General features: G+C 37.0%; 2 protein-coding genes across 4 annotated transcripts; one reads left to right on the top strand and one right to left on the bottom strand.

Annotated features, from left to right (window-relative positions):
- Positions 1 to 304: 304 nt before the first annotated feature.
- On the top strand, positions 305 to 6,313 carry LOC136202740 (uncharacterized). Of its 3 annotated transcripts, none has more exons than XM_065993579.1 (5): positions 305 to 546; positions 1,551 to 2,371; positions 4,614 to 4,708; positions 4,819 to 4,982; positions 5,057 to 6,313. In XM_065993579.1, the coding sequence occupies exons 2-5, from the start codon at positions 1,749 to 1,751 to the stop codon at positions 6,131 to 6,133; spliced, it is 1,959 nt and encodes a 652-aa protein (XP_065849651.1). In that variant the 5' UTR covers positions 305 to 546; positions 1,551 to 1,748; the 3' UTR covers positions 6,134 to 6,313. The 3 variants fall into 3 exon arrangements, with proteins under 3 accessions (XP_065849651.1, XP_065849650.1, XP_065849652.1); XM_065993578.1 differs by having other exon boundaries at positions 4,614 to 4,711; XM_065993580.1 differs by lacking the exon at positions 4,614 to 4,708 and having other exon boundaries at positions 306 to 546; positions 1,551 to 2,382.
- A 294-nt stretch (positions 6,314 to 6,607) lies between these two features.
- On the bottom strand, positions 6,608 to 9,419 carry LOC136202030 (putative pentatricopeptide repeat-containing protein At1g69350, mitochondrial). The gene has a single exon (XM_065992475.1). It carries the CDS (start codon positions 9,332 to 9,334, stop codon positions 6,920 to 6,922), a length of 2,415 nt encoding a protein of 804 aa, XP_065848547.1. The 5' UTR covers positions 9,335 to 9,419; the 3' UTR covers positions 6,608 to 6,919.
- Between the last annotated feature and the right edge of the window lie 4,908 nt (positions 9,420 to 14,327).

Raw genomic sequence — 14,327 nt, 5'->3', positions numbered from 1 at the left:
TTTTTCGATTTACCCATCACAACGGCGCTTGAATTTATTGAAACAGTGGAACGAGGTTGCAGGAAGTTGAAATTGCCCGTGAAATCGCCAGTTAAATCTCCCTTGAAATCGCTGTGGATATCCAAAAGAGAGGAAAATGAAAAAGATTAAGGTATTTTGGTTAAAGTAAAGAGAGAGAAATGTGATAAAAATGGCTTTCAAATAGGCTCAATTTTGTAATTAACCCATGAATTTGGTTGCAATTATAATATAATAAAATTGAATTTGGTTTGGTTGCAATTATAATCTAATAAAATTGAAATCAGGAGATAACAAACTAAAAATAGAAAGGTACCCATCATTCTCTGCTTTCTCCCTCTCTCTCTCACTCAGTTCAGAGTTGGAAAGTTCATAATATCTCTGTATTTTTCTCCAATATCAACTACTACAATCAGAATGTGAGATCTGGTTTCCAAACGACAACCAGCCAGTTCTCAATTCCAGAACAGAACCTACAGCTGATTATAACTTATGCATATTCGAATTTCTTCAATTGTGCTATTGAAGGTAATTAGATCATTTTTTAGGGTTTGGTTCATTTTGGGGTCTCATTTGATTTGTATGTTGGTCTATACACTGGCTATGGTTTCATCAATTTAGTGTTCATGGTTTATACTTGATTTTATATGTTTTTAAGCTTTTTATGTTGTTTAATTCTCCTGCTCACTGCTAAATTTTGCAATTACTCTCATCTATGAGATAATATTGTCCTCTGCAACAGAGTCATGTAACTATGCATATAAATCATTTGGAATTAACGACATCTTTAACAAGCATTACTAATTTAATACTGGTCCTGGAATTTAACAATCTTGTCTTTCATTCTTTCTCTGAACCAAAGGAGGAGGAAGGAGACAGGACAGATGGCTCTATCGAAATCATATGTCTAATCTTCTTATGCATTTGATACCTAATTGTCCTTTTCAATTTTAATCTTGGAAATAAAGTATAATAAAGCCTCTTTGAACTTGCATGTGTAGAGATTTGTGCTACACGTGTTTGCCTGATATGTAATGCAATCAACATTGCCTTTTAATATCCTAAGTCGACAGAGATGAATAGGCGAGGCTTTCAAATCAGATGGCAGTGGCACCCTCTATCAATCTGAGACTAGAGAGGCTGAAACCTCCATGACAGGGAAATGAGGGGAGGGAGCAAAAAAGAATGTGATTACCAAATTAATTTAGCTGGATGATTTGTTAATTGAAATCTGCGAATTTGATATTTATTCTCATACATGTTTATAAGACCAGGAAGATGGAGAGCGAAAAAGTTGGAGAGCTTGGAGAGAAAGAGTGACCGAGAGAGAGAGAGAGAGAGTGGAACTTGTATATGAAAATTTCTCTTGTTGGCATCATTAATTGGACTAAATCAACAGGAAGATTCTTCTTCAATGACAAAAATCTAAGAATACAAGTCCTTATTTGCAACTTCATTATAGTTTTTGTGCAAAGTGCAGGTTTTTTGGTAGTTATATTTCTTATATAGTTCTTAGTTCTTTTCTATTTCAGGTATTAAATCTTAAGTACTTCTGATTTTTCTCTGCTTTTGTATGGGGAAGGGATTCTAACTAAACCTTTACATAATCACTTTTCATTACCAATACACATTTCTGGTCTGTGCCTTTTCTTCCTCCCTCTCTTTCTGGCTTTCCGCATAAATTCTATAATGCCTTTCCCCTCCTGTGGACCATAGATCTGGAGGGGTCAATGGTGGGCCCACCAAAGAAACACTTTGTTCCTCTGCTTCTACTCGTTTCACTCTTTGCCCTCTTCTTCTTCTCACACTATCATTCCTTTCTTCGCATTTCTCCTGCAAACACCAATTCCAACTCCAATTTCATTTCGTCTAGTCCTAACAAATATTTGAGTCCTCAAAATAACCCCAATTTTACTTTCCTTATCAAAGTCCTTGCATTCAATCGCCTGGATTCACTCTCTCGTTGCCTCAATTCCCTTGCCAATGCTAATTACGATGGTGACAATGTTCATCTCCATGTCTACATTGACCACTTTCCTTCTGGAAATGACTCATCCACAGCTTTAGATCAAAAACTGGACAACTCCAATGGGATTTTGCACTTTGTTAATGGATTCAATTGGAAGTTTGGAAACAAGGTAGTTCAGTACCGGACAACGAATGTGGGGCTGCAAGCGCAGTGGCTGGAGGCCTGGTGGCCAAGCTCCGATGATGAGTTTGCATTTGTTGTGGAGGATGATATGGAGGTCTCTCCATTGTTTTATAGATTCGTGAAGACTGTGATTGTAAATTTTTACTACAATGTTACCACATATAGTCCTTCAATATATGGCATCTCACTTCAGCGTCCAAGGTTTGTCCCAGGTACCATTTACCATTTATTTCTTCTTGTAGATTTCTGAAACCCCCCCAGTTTTAAGCTTTTTCGGCATTGGGTAATTAGTTTATTCAAGTTATGACTTCTGCATTGTATTCAAAAGAAAGAAAGAAGTTATCAGTTGTCCTTGCAAAATTTAGTAGTGGCTTAAATCTCGTGGGGTTTTGTGAAGTCACTATTTTTATGTTGGAGATCAAAGACGATCCTCTTTTATATCTTACAATGGGCTTGCCAGCTATGAAATTTTTTGGGTGTCATACTACCTAATGCACTATGAGCACATCTTTAGCCTTTAGGCCTTAATTACATGTAAATAATTGCTGATGATTTCAGATTTACTCTTTGCTTTCCTTTATTCAAATGATGCAGCCACAAGAATTACACGCTTTCTTTCTGCTGCTTTTATTCTTCAATTTTGACCCTTTTGACGCCTTTAGAAACCCTCCGGTTCTGTTCTTATCTTCACAAAGATATATAGAAGATCATTTCGCATCCCTTCCCCAATTTCTTCTGCAGGCTGAATTGGACACCATTGCAGGAATAAAAATTATGACTTCTCATGTGTAATAGGCTGTACAGTGTACACTTGCAGTTAATCTTCTCTGCAAAGGGTACTATGTGTATACTCCTCCAATAACTAACTGATTTATTTCCTCCTTGACTATGTCATTTGCTTCATGCACGAACTAACTTGCTCCGTTCTCTTAATTATACAGTAGAACTCAGACATTGACACCAGTCTTTGAGACTTTTATATGTATTTGTACCTCCATGTATTGTAAGAACTAAATATGCACTACCGTATGACTTGTTGTAATTATGTTAGGTTTTCGTTGCAGTATTGACCGTATTGTGAATTGAATACTTTATCTACAAGATCCACAAGGTTTTTCATGATATGCTTCATACATTGTTTGAGACTTGCTTTGTTCATGAACTTTGTCTCTTTATTGTGTACATCAATACTTACACTTTGAACATATAGGAAGACAGAGCAGAGAGGAAGAATAGAAATAGATATAGGATACGATATTTAAAGAGAGAATATGTATACACCATCATCATTGTACTCTTTACCCATATTATTTTCCATTACAGTACAACACTTAATATTTGATTTGATTGCTTCGAGGTTGTTAAATTATCACACATTGCTTAATTAGTAAGCCATGTGGCTCCATATATGTGAGGCAATTCCACAACCTCTTTTGGGGTAAGTTAAGTCTTGTTTGCACGGTATCAGCACCTTGTATTTCAATGTTGGGTCTATTGTGGATACTTACTTGGTTCTGGGTGTGTGAGGTGTGTATTAAATATCCCACATTGCTTAACTAGTGAGTCATATGGCTCTTTATATATGCGAGGCAATTTTCTCTAATTGAGATACCTTTTGGAGTAAGTTAGAACTTGTTCATAGAGATGTAATCTATAGCTTCTATGTAAGTTTATTTCTTTCATATCCTTTCAGACCTAGAAGTTTTCTAGGCATTTGATCCAAGCAAAACACATGTTTGCAAACTACTATGGTAAAGAAAGTTTTATAAAAACATACCTGCAACAATATGATTCAAACGCATATCTATTTTCTCAATAATAAAATGAACTTTGGTCAATTTGTTTCCATCTTTTATTTGGTTTTCCTGACCACAATAGCTCTTAGCTCTAACTTCAACTACACTTAAACATAGCTCTTTTAATACTTTTATTTAAATAAATATATGTATTGGCGAACCACAATATATATATATATATATATATATCATTTCAAATGTCATTTTTGTAGTAGAAGTAACAATTCACTCCTGCTACAATTATTTAAAATAGTTTAGGTGATGTGCCACTCAATGCTCACGTTTTTGCCTGGTTTCTTTGATGTGCATTTTTGCATTTATCAGTTCGTTTAGGTTTAGCTATGAATTGCTTACATGGATGAGAGATGGACATTGGTTGATTATTGATGTAAGGTAGATTATCAGCTACAAGTATCACACCATGTGGCGGTGCTCAAGTTTTACCATACAAGTTGGAGCTCCCATTAATAACCATTGAGTTTTCTATCTCTGTTAATTTTGTGATCAGTGTACGAGATGGAAAGCTCCTGGTCATGATGGCCAATATTATTTTATTGTTGCTATTCTATAGGAATTGTAGGTGATCTTTATGAAACCATATGTTTTCTGAGGCCTAATTACATTGCCTCCTCTTAATTTTATGCCAGGTATCTTTTTGAGCAGAAGAAAAGTGTACAACTTCATTGCTGTGAAGTTATTGTTGATTTTATGGACCTTGATGCATTTCATTCACCTACTTTCAGTAGTAGACTGTCGTGCTTTTGAGATAATTTTTATTTGATTGGTTATTGATTATATAGGTAAACATGGAAGCAAAATGATTTTAGTTTCTTGTTTGATTGTTAATTATAGGTAAACATGGAAACAAAATACAATTGGATAGTGGAACACGACTTTTCTTGTATCAATTGGTTGGCACTTGGGGTCAGGTTCTGTTCCCAAAACCTTGGAAAGAGTTCAGGTTGTGGTATGACAATCACAAGGCCAAAGGCATCAAGCCATTTCTTGATGGAATGGTAAGTTCCCCACCCTTCCTTTCATTTGATATTTACTTGAACAGCTTACTTACAATCTACAATCTATATTGCAGGTGACAACTGGATGGTACAAAAAAATGGGAGAAAAGATCTGGACCCCTTGGTTCATTAAATTTATTCACTATAGTGGCTATTTTAACATCTACACCAATTTGGGACATGAGAGAGCCCTCAGTGTCTCTCACAGGGATGCTGGTGTGAACTATGGGAAGACAGCTGGACCTGACTCTCAATTAGTGGATGAAACTTCTATTGACTATAACTTTTTGGATGTTCCACCATTGACTGATTTAAGATGGTATGATTTCTGCTTCAGAGAAATACTTCCAGGAAGAGCTGTAAGGAGCCTGGATGATTTCAAAACTGTTCTTCCATCTGTTCAGAAACATCAGACCATTATACTTGTGAGCATATTCTGGACATCTGATGAAATCACAAGGAATCTACTGTGCCACTTGGAGAGGTTAAACATTCAGAACTATATATTTACAGGTCCTCGTTCCGATTTTCTGTATGATCTTGCTAGAAGAGGGCATCCTATTATTGATGCTAACAAGCTTCTTTATAGCATGAGAGCACATAGATTAATCACATTTCAAGGTTCCAGCTCAGAAGTGGTAGACATAATTGTGAAGTCTTATGTAATTCAGAAGTGTTTGGAGTACAATTATCATTCTTGGATAGTAGATGCAAGCATGCTTTTTACGAGCAATGATTTGTTTCACAAGTTTATCAATACATCCACTGATTTGTATGCTGGGAAGAGCTCAGAAATGCTTTTCCTTAGGAGCTCTTCTCCTGCTCGGAAAATTCTGGGTGATGGGTTGTTAAAGAAGGTTGGTACTGAAGTTGGTGAAGGTTCATTACCTAAAGAAGGCAGAAAGTTAGCATTTTTAGTAGCAAAGCTGTTGGAAGAGAGTGGTGGAGGGGTTCAGTGGGTTGATGAGAATAGCTTTGGCGTAAAGGTCAGTGCGAATACAATTAATAAATCTTTATCGGAGGGTGGGAAGGTGGTTTATTGGTCTAAGGACATGGACCTGAATTTGGTTAAGCAGCATCTTGAAGAATGGGGCATGTGGATTATAGATGGTGATTCTTCTTGCAAGGCTGTAATTTGTCACCAGTCATAGTATTCAATTCCGGATAGGCGTCTTTCTTTGTTTTCAGTAACCCTTTTGATCCAGGATTGTTTGTCATCTCTTGTAAATTCACCGTTTCTGTATCATCTCTTGAAAATTTTGGTGTACTTTTACAAAATTATAGCTCCAAACCAATTGATGTTAGTAAAATTTTGCTTGATTATATTCTCAGCTTTGTTGCTTTATGGTTGGTTTTCTTTGGACTGGTAACTTTAGTTTATTATTTATTATTATTTTTGTAATTAAATTTCTGTTTGTTTATGGAATTGCCGCCATAAAAAGAGCGGATGTTCTTTCTACAAAAATGGCTGATCATCTGCTAGTTTTGGTTTTGAATTTTACCCTTTCAATGAAATTTAGTTGCAATATTTAATACTATGTTTTGGCATCATGTTATTGCAGTTGCAATATTCATTTTGATATTTAATTTCATCAAACATCTTGATCATGTCTATTGTTGCAGCGGCAGTTTCACTACCATGAAAATATGTTGAATTCTTTATCTTAAAACATGTGAAATTCCATGAACCACTAGCACATTTACAAGAATGAAGATACTCCAATACCTATGGATGTTTAGTTCAAAAATTGTGAGCATTTTTACCCTAAAATATTAAAGCTCCATATACAGATTGAATGAAGTTTTTCGACGGCCAGTCACTGTTCAGCGCCCCCCGGCAATTGACAACATGTAATCATAATAAATAACCTTGCTGCACACTGCACTTATGTTAGGTTTTGAATCCAACTCTCATTCTAAACTATTCAAACTGAATTTTATTTTGATTCTGCATGGCAGTGATGAGGATCTATTTTCTCTCCTGACACAAAAGCATAAACCTGGTTGTCAACATGTACCCAACTACAACCAGGATTCTTCCTTGCACCCTTTGATTTCATCAATTCCCTCACCCTCTTTGCTTCATCCCATTTTCCAGCTTCTGCATACATGTTTGAAAGAATAGCATAGTATCCACTATGCTCTGGATTTAACTTAAATAAATGTTCTGTTGCCCAACATCCCAACTCTATATTCCCATGTATTCTACATGCTCCAAGCAAAGCACCCCACACATTGGTGTCTGCTTCAACAGGCATGCTTTTAATCAGTTTTACCGATTCTTCCAAATGTCCCGCACGGCCTAGCAGATCAACCATGCAACCATAGTGCATACATGTCGGTTTAATACCCTCAGCCACCATTTCTTCAAAGTATTTCTTCCCCTTTTCAACTAGCCCACCATGACTACAAGCTGACAGAACTGCAATATAAGATACCGAATCATATTCAACGCTTCCTTCTTTCATCGCTTCAAATAGATTGATGGCAATATCTTGCTCGCCTAACATTCCGTATCCCAAAATCAAAGTGTTCCAAGAGGCTGCATCTTTGTTTGGGATCTGGTTAAAGATCTCATGAGCAAGATCAATTCTACCACATTTGGTATACAAGTCCAAAAGTGAGTTAGCAATGAAGAGATGCAAGTGCAAATGCTTTCTCACAACTAATCCATGGATCTCTTTCCCTTGCTTCATTGCAGCTAGGTTTGCACAAGCTGCTATAGCTCCCATGTAGGAAACTATGTCATGCTTCATTCCTATATGCAACATCTCTACGAATAAGTTAAGAGATTCCGAGCTATTGGTTGTCTGAGAATATCCCACAATTAAAATGTTATACGATACTTCATCCCTAACGGAGATGCTAAAGACGTTTCGCGCAAGGTTTAGGCAACCGCATTTTGCATACATATCTGATAGAGCATTGGAGACGAACATATCCGAAACGAATCCCATACGAATTGCCTTTGCGTGGATTTCTTTTCCAGATTGAATGAGGCTCGCTCGTGCACAAGCTGGAAGAACATTGACGAAAGTGACCATATTTGGAATTTCCCCTTCAGCTTGCATCTGTCTCACAAGCTCTACTGCTGCTAATTCATGCCTGTTTTGAGAAAAATTAGCAACCATGGCATTCCAAGAAACAACATTCTTTTGATCTATTTGATGAAAAACATAGGAAGCTTTGAGTGCATTGCCTGATTTTGCATACATATCAATCAATGAATTGAGGATAAAAACATCATAGTCAATCCCAAATCTTAAACTGAATCCATGAATTTCCTTACCCAAGTCGAAAAGTTCTAATTCAACTAATACTGGTAATATGCTAGAGATGGTCACAGAATTTGGTTTCACCTTTCCATATATCATCTGTCTAAACATATCTAGTGCATCTTTGTTATGCCCCAAATAAGCAAGACTAGTAATAATTGCATTCCAAGATACTTCATTTCTCTCAATTATTTCATCAAAAACTTGCCTTGAAGACTCCACATTTCCACATTTCCCATAAGCATCAACTAAAGCATTGCAAATCCTCACCTGCAAATCCAACCCAACCTTCACAACATAACAATGAACTTCCCTAGTCATCACCCCATCTTCAATCCCAGCACAAACTGGAAGAACACTTATAACACTAACCATATCTGGCCGAAATCCAGATCTCAAATTCATTTCAGAAAACAAACAAAGTGCCTCCCTGTAAAACCCATTAACCGGAAACACTCCAAGGATTGTATTCCATGATACAACATCCCTCTCAAGCATTTCATCAAACACCTTCTTTGCGTCCCTCAATTTCCCACAATTCCCATAGAACAACAAAAGAGTATTATCCACAAAGACATCCAAATCAAATCCAAGCTTAAACACGAAACAATGAAGCTCCAAACCCTTCTGAACATTCAAATAATCTGCACATGTCTTAAGAACAAAGGGAAATGTGTAATCATCAGGGCTTACACCATCACGAACCATCCGATTATAGGTTTCAAAATTATCATTAACTCGAGCGATCGATAAGGCGCGTATGAGAGTGTTCCACAGGAATGCAGAGCGAACATAAGGAAGAGTATCTTCAAAGAGACGGTAACAGGGTGCAGGGTTATGAAAAGTGGCGTAGCGGAGAATGAGAGAGGCGCAAAGAGAGACACTTTGGGGAAGAAAGCCATTGAGAAGAGCATTGGCGTGGGATTGTTGGGTTTGACGGAGAGATTTGATAGCAGAGTTAAGTGTGAGGATATGGGAGTGAGTGGTGGAAATGGTGGATAAAGAGCATCGTTGAAAGAGAATTTGGGGTTTAAGATTATGAAGAGGTTTAGTTGCTCGATGAGAAAATGGTACCATAGAATGATGGGGAAGGAATTTGCAAGCATTTGCTTTCTTCTCTCACTTCTGATTTTGCCGCCCAAGGAAAACTTGAACAACATAATTAAAACCAAACACATTACAATGACGAAAAAAAAAAAAAAGGTACATTAAACAAACCCAAGACAATACAACATTAACTAACAAGAAAATAATTATAAGGATGATTAAAAATAATAATAATAACAATTGTAAGGCTGGTGCCAACGTAGTTGGGACGAGTTTTGCCTCTCAATCTTCTTACTCTCTGCCTTTACTTAAAAAAATCCTTCAATTTCTTATGTTTACGAAAATAGATCTTCTCATGCACATTTTCAACTATTGGTCTTGGAACAACAATTGAATCCATGACTGATGCATTCAAATCACGTTCATCTTCAATAATCATATCATGCAAAATCAGCCCCGCTCAATTGGACCCTAATGACCAAGTGGAACTTGGACCTTCACCCTTGGATCTAATCTTATTAATAATCCTACGGTTGGTTAAATCAAACAATTAAATATTAATTAACAGATTTCTTTTTATTTTTTCATGTATTAATCTCAACCAACTCCTAAAAACAAGGAACAACTTCTGGAAAGAGAGAGAGATTCGTTTGCAGATCACAGCTTTTCTGGAACCACATGATCAGTAGAGGAAGCATATGTTAGTTTCTCCATGACCAAGAGAGGAATTTTGGATTTACAATCATAAACAATATTGGATTTCAGGAACCTCAGTTTTTCGTTCTCCTTTTGATCAGAATCAATATTAGTTTCTCCTTATCAAACGGCAACTGGTTGATTATTCTCCCGCAACTAGTTGCTTATTCTCTAGAAAAAATGAGACCTCGTAATCAACCAATTTAATTATTTCACATTTAATTCAGTAGAGGAAGCAGCAGTGTGAATGAAAATAATTCTGGGGAGTGCCAAGAAGAAGGTGGTTCTGCAAACTCAAAGATTCCTGATTTGCTACTACGAATCTCTCTCTTTCCAAAAGTTGTTCCTTGTTTTTAGGAGTTGGTTGAGATTAATAGATAAAAAAATAAAAAGAAATATGTTAATTAATATTTAATTGTTTGATTTAACCAACCGTAGGATTATCAATAGACTAGATCCAAGGGTGAAGGTTCAAGTTCCACTTGGTCATTAGGGTCCAATTGAACGGGACTGTATGCAAAATAATACAAGTTTTCGTAATATCACAAAGGACTTGTTTACGCCAGTATCGTACTGGTCCAAAAACAATGGCAAATCGGCTTTGTAACACTCCAAATGCACGCTCGACATTTTTTCTGCAGGATTCCTGCTTCATAGCAAAATACATTTTCTTTTTATCTCGAGGCTCACGAATTGTTTGAACAAGTGTGGACCATTTCAGATATATTCCATCAACCAAATAATAGCTCATGTTATATTCTCTGCTTTCAGTAACATAATTAGCAGGAGGGGATATACCTTTAGCCAGACTAGGAAACAAATGAGATGAACCTAATGCATTGATATCATTGTTACTTTGTGGCATACCAAAGTATGCATGCTAGATTCATAGATCGTAATCAGTTATTGCTTATAGAATTATGGTTGGTTTTCCAGAAGGCCTTGCAAATTATCCGACCCAAGCTATTGGGAACTTTTCCATTTTTAGTGCATACAATTCAAGCTCCCCAACATTCCCAGAAAACCACATTGTTGACCTATATCAATTACGAATTCTCCCCCTTTACAAGGATTGAATCTCGTAGAATTCCATCACCTACAACCAAGGGAAGTATGCATTCGCTTTCAATAATCCTACATCGCCAAACAAGAAAACGTCTATTCCTGTGAAAATTCACATAAGCCCCAAAATTCCGCCTGAATTTTCTCGACTCATGGAAGAGGACAAACAATGTCTAACCGAATTAAGATGATTCAAGCACAGAATAAGACTCAATAATTTGGTTGTGACAACCATTAATTCGACAGATCAGATATATGCTACTTCAGATGAGCATTGAATTCCGAATATCAACTACGAATTCTCCCCTTTACAAGGATTGAATCTCGTAGAATTTCATCACCTACAACTGCAGGGGAGTATGCATTCGCTTTCTAGCAGTCACATGCGTTAGCAATCTCAGTTCCTTTTTGTTATTTCCACACTCCCACACACTAGGTAAAAGTCTCACAATAATGGTTCTGGTAAACCATGAGCTTTTAATCAAACCGAAAAGCGTCTTAAAGTTTCCATCCGCTAATTTTTTGGGAAATTTAGGATCTTTAGTATCCCTAGACCACATCACGAAGGACTTGATTAGTTAAAGCAATGTTCGCTCACACCACGAAGAACTCCTTTAGTTAAAGATGGACATGTTCACACCATGAAGAACTCGTTTAGTTAAAGCTCGCTCGCTCACATCGTAAAGAGCTTGCTTAGTTAAGGCCTTACCGCCAACTTTGCATAGACTTTGCTTAGCTTTGGCTCTGATACCAAATGTCACAAGGCCAAGTCTGAGCCAGACCCAAACCCCGTGCGGTGCCAAGACTTTTCCCCTAGTCTTGGCCAACCAACTCCTATCAATTGCATCTATCCTATTTAAGCATCCCGTCAATGTCTCTATCGGTATTTCGTCCTGAAGGGTCTCCCTATATTGGAACCTCACCTTAAAAGGGACACACGCTATGAGCTAACTTCGGAGCTCATAGTGTCCATAGAGTTCCACCCCATGGAGACATTTGTCTCCCTTCATGTAGACCGAATACCTGACTCTCCTAGTCCCTAGTGGACTAAGGTGGATCGCTTAAGCAAGACAATTGATCAGGAGGTAGCGGATATCCAACGCTAGAGGTAGTCCCTATCCCCTATAGTGTTCCTTATACCAACTTGAGCTCTAGCATCAACGTACGTTGATATGTTCCATTCACCCCTCTATGTCGAAGCCTTTTTATAGATTTGTCAATGCTTAGGGTTGAGTTTGCCTATGACCAAACTTCCCCCTACACCTAGGCGGCATTCAAGCGGCTAAAAATCGCATAGGGGCGAAAAAAACGCCAAAAGGGATTAATCGGAGACAATCGGGACAGATTCTCGATTTCGAACGCCTAAACGGTCCAGATGGCTTTGATTTTGAACAGTGATTGTAACTCTTATCAAAAGTCAATTTTTGAATATAACATCTCAAATTTCTCAAGTTTGACCAAAATTTCTATATATCTAGGGATATAACGGGGTGGGGCGGGGATTTGGTTTTCCATGCCCGTCTCCCGCCTAAACAGGGATTCCCCATCCCCGCCAGCTAAACGGGGACAAAACTGTCCCACGGGGAAACCCCGGGTACGGGGAATCCCCGTTTACCCATTTAGTACAAAATTCTCAAGCTGACTATTTGCGCACTAAATCAGGAGCCAATGGAGCAGCAATAGTCATAACAACTCTCAATTTAAGCTTAAAAAGATCAAACTCCTCAACAATTGGATTCTTAACCAAAGCCAATATAATCGAAGGAACAATTGGGGCAAAATTGATTTCATGTGTAACCAAAGCATTCATAAATAACCTTAATTCAAACCAATTCATAACCACTACTTTCCCTTTATTCCTAGGTTCCTGACTATTAGGGTAGTTGGCCTTGTTTGATAGCTCACTTAATGACTTAAATTAAAATATTAAAAACTTATTTAATTTAAGTACGTTTAATAACAATTATTTTTCCACAACTTAAATTAGTAAATTAAGTTAAAAAAAAACTTATTTTGGTAAGTCAAAATATTTAACTTAACATTTTAAGTTAAATATTATCAACTAATATTTTTATAATAATTATATCACTCAATCTTTTCGGCACTTATAATATTCAGCACTTAAAATTCAGTACTTATTTTTTCAGCACTTAATTTTCAGTTTTATCAAACAGCACCTTACTTTGAAACATTTAATTCAAACATCACCAATGTACACAACAGAGAACTTTAATTAACAGATAATTAACATCAATCAATTAGGAATATCCATACAAACACTGAATCTTCACTACAAAAACATGGGTTCTTGGTTCTTTATCAAGATTAAACAACAAGTCGATTTACAAAAAAAAGCAGTTGAGCATGAACACAAAAGCCAGATTTGCTCAACGAATCTTAATCGGGTCTCCCATGGCCTCACCGAGTTTAGAACTTCAAATATAAAACTTCAAGAGTTCATAAAACTTAAACGAGTTTAGATTTTGTGGAGTGGAGAGCGAGTAGGAGAAGCCGCTCCCTGTTTCCGGCGCTGTGAGAAGTGGAATGACTAGAGATCGGTAAGAGTGAATAACAGAGGAAAGGGAGGGCTGAACTGAAACCTAATGAAGGAAATATTTTTCATTTAATTTATATATAAACGGGGATTAATCGTCGGGGCTTTACGGGTACAGGGATACCATTTCCCGGTCCCGTCCCATACCCGCCTACAGGGACCATATTGGTCCCTGTCCCCGTCCCTCCCAAAAGACGGGACGGGACCCCGATGGGTACGGTATTCCCCGCCCCAGTTGTATCCCTAATCTTAACTTTTTTCTAGACCTCTAATTTAAACATATCAAGGCTCTAAAATTTGACATTCCATAACATTTTTCTCAACGTTCCTATTGAGCACGATAAGTTGTGTCGGATATTGTTATTAGAATAATAAACATCACAAAAATTTCTAAGGCTAATTGTCACTCTTATCAAAATCAATTTTACGGGTATCAAATTTCAAATATTTCAAATTTGACTAAATTTTCTACATGTTATAACTGTCTCTTTAGACCTCTAATTTGAATCGTGCTACATGCTCTTGGAAAGCTCATTAGTAATACTACAAATTTGGTGAAACTCCTACCAAAAAATAAGTCAGCTCTAGTAAAAAAAAAATTCAACCCTTTATAATTTGACTTTAGAAGACTTTTCTATTTTTCATCATTGCAAGTTGAATGCTCCATTTTTTATTCGCGCCTTCTGAATTTATCCAAAAAAAAAACTTGAT

This window comes from Euphorbia lathyris, chromosome 8, assembly GCF_963576675.1.
Source record: "Euphorbia lathyris chromosome 8, ddEupLath1.1, whole genome shotgun sequence".
Classification (NCBI taxonomy): Eukaryota; Viridiplantae; Streptophyta; class Magnoliopsida; order Malpighiales; family Euphorbiaceae; genus Euphorbia; species Euphorbia lathyris.
The sequence above is the reverse complement of the archived record's forward strand: the minus strand, read 5'-3'. Positions and strand labels throughout refer to the sequence as shown.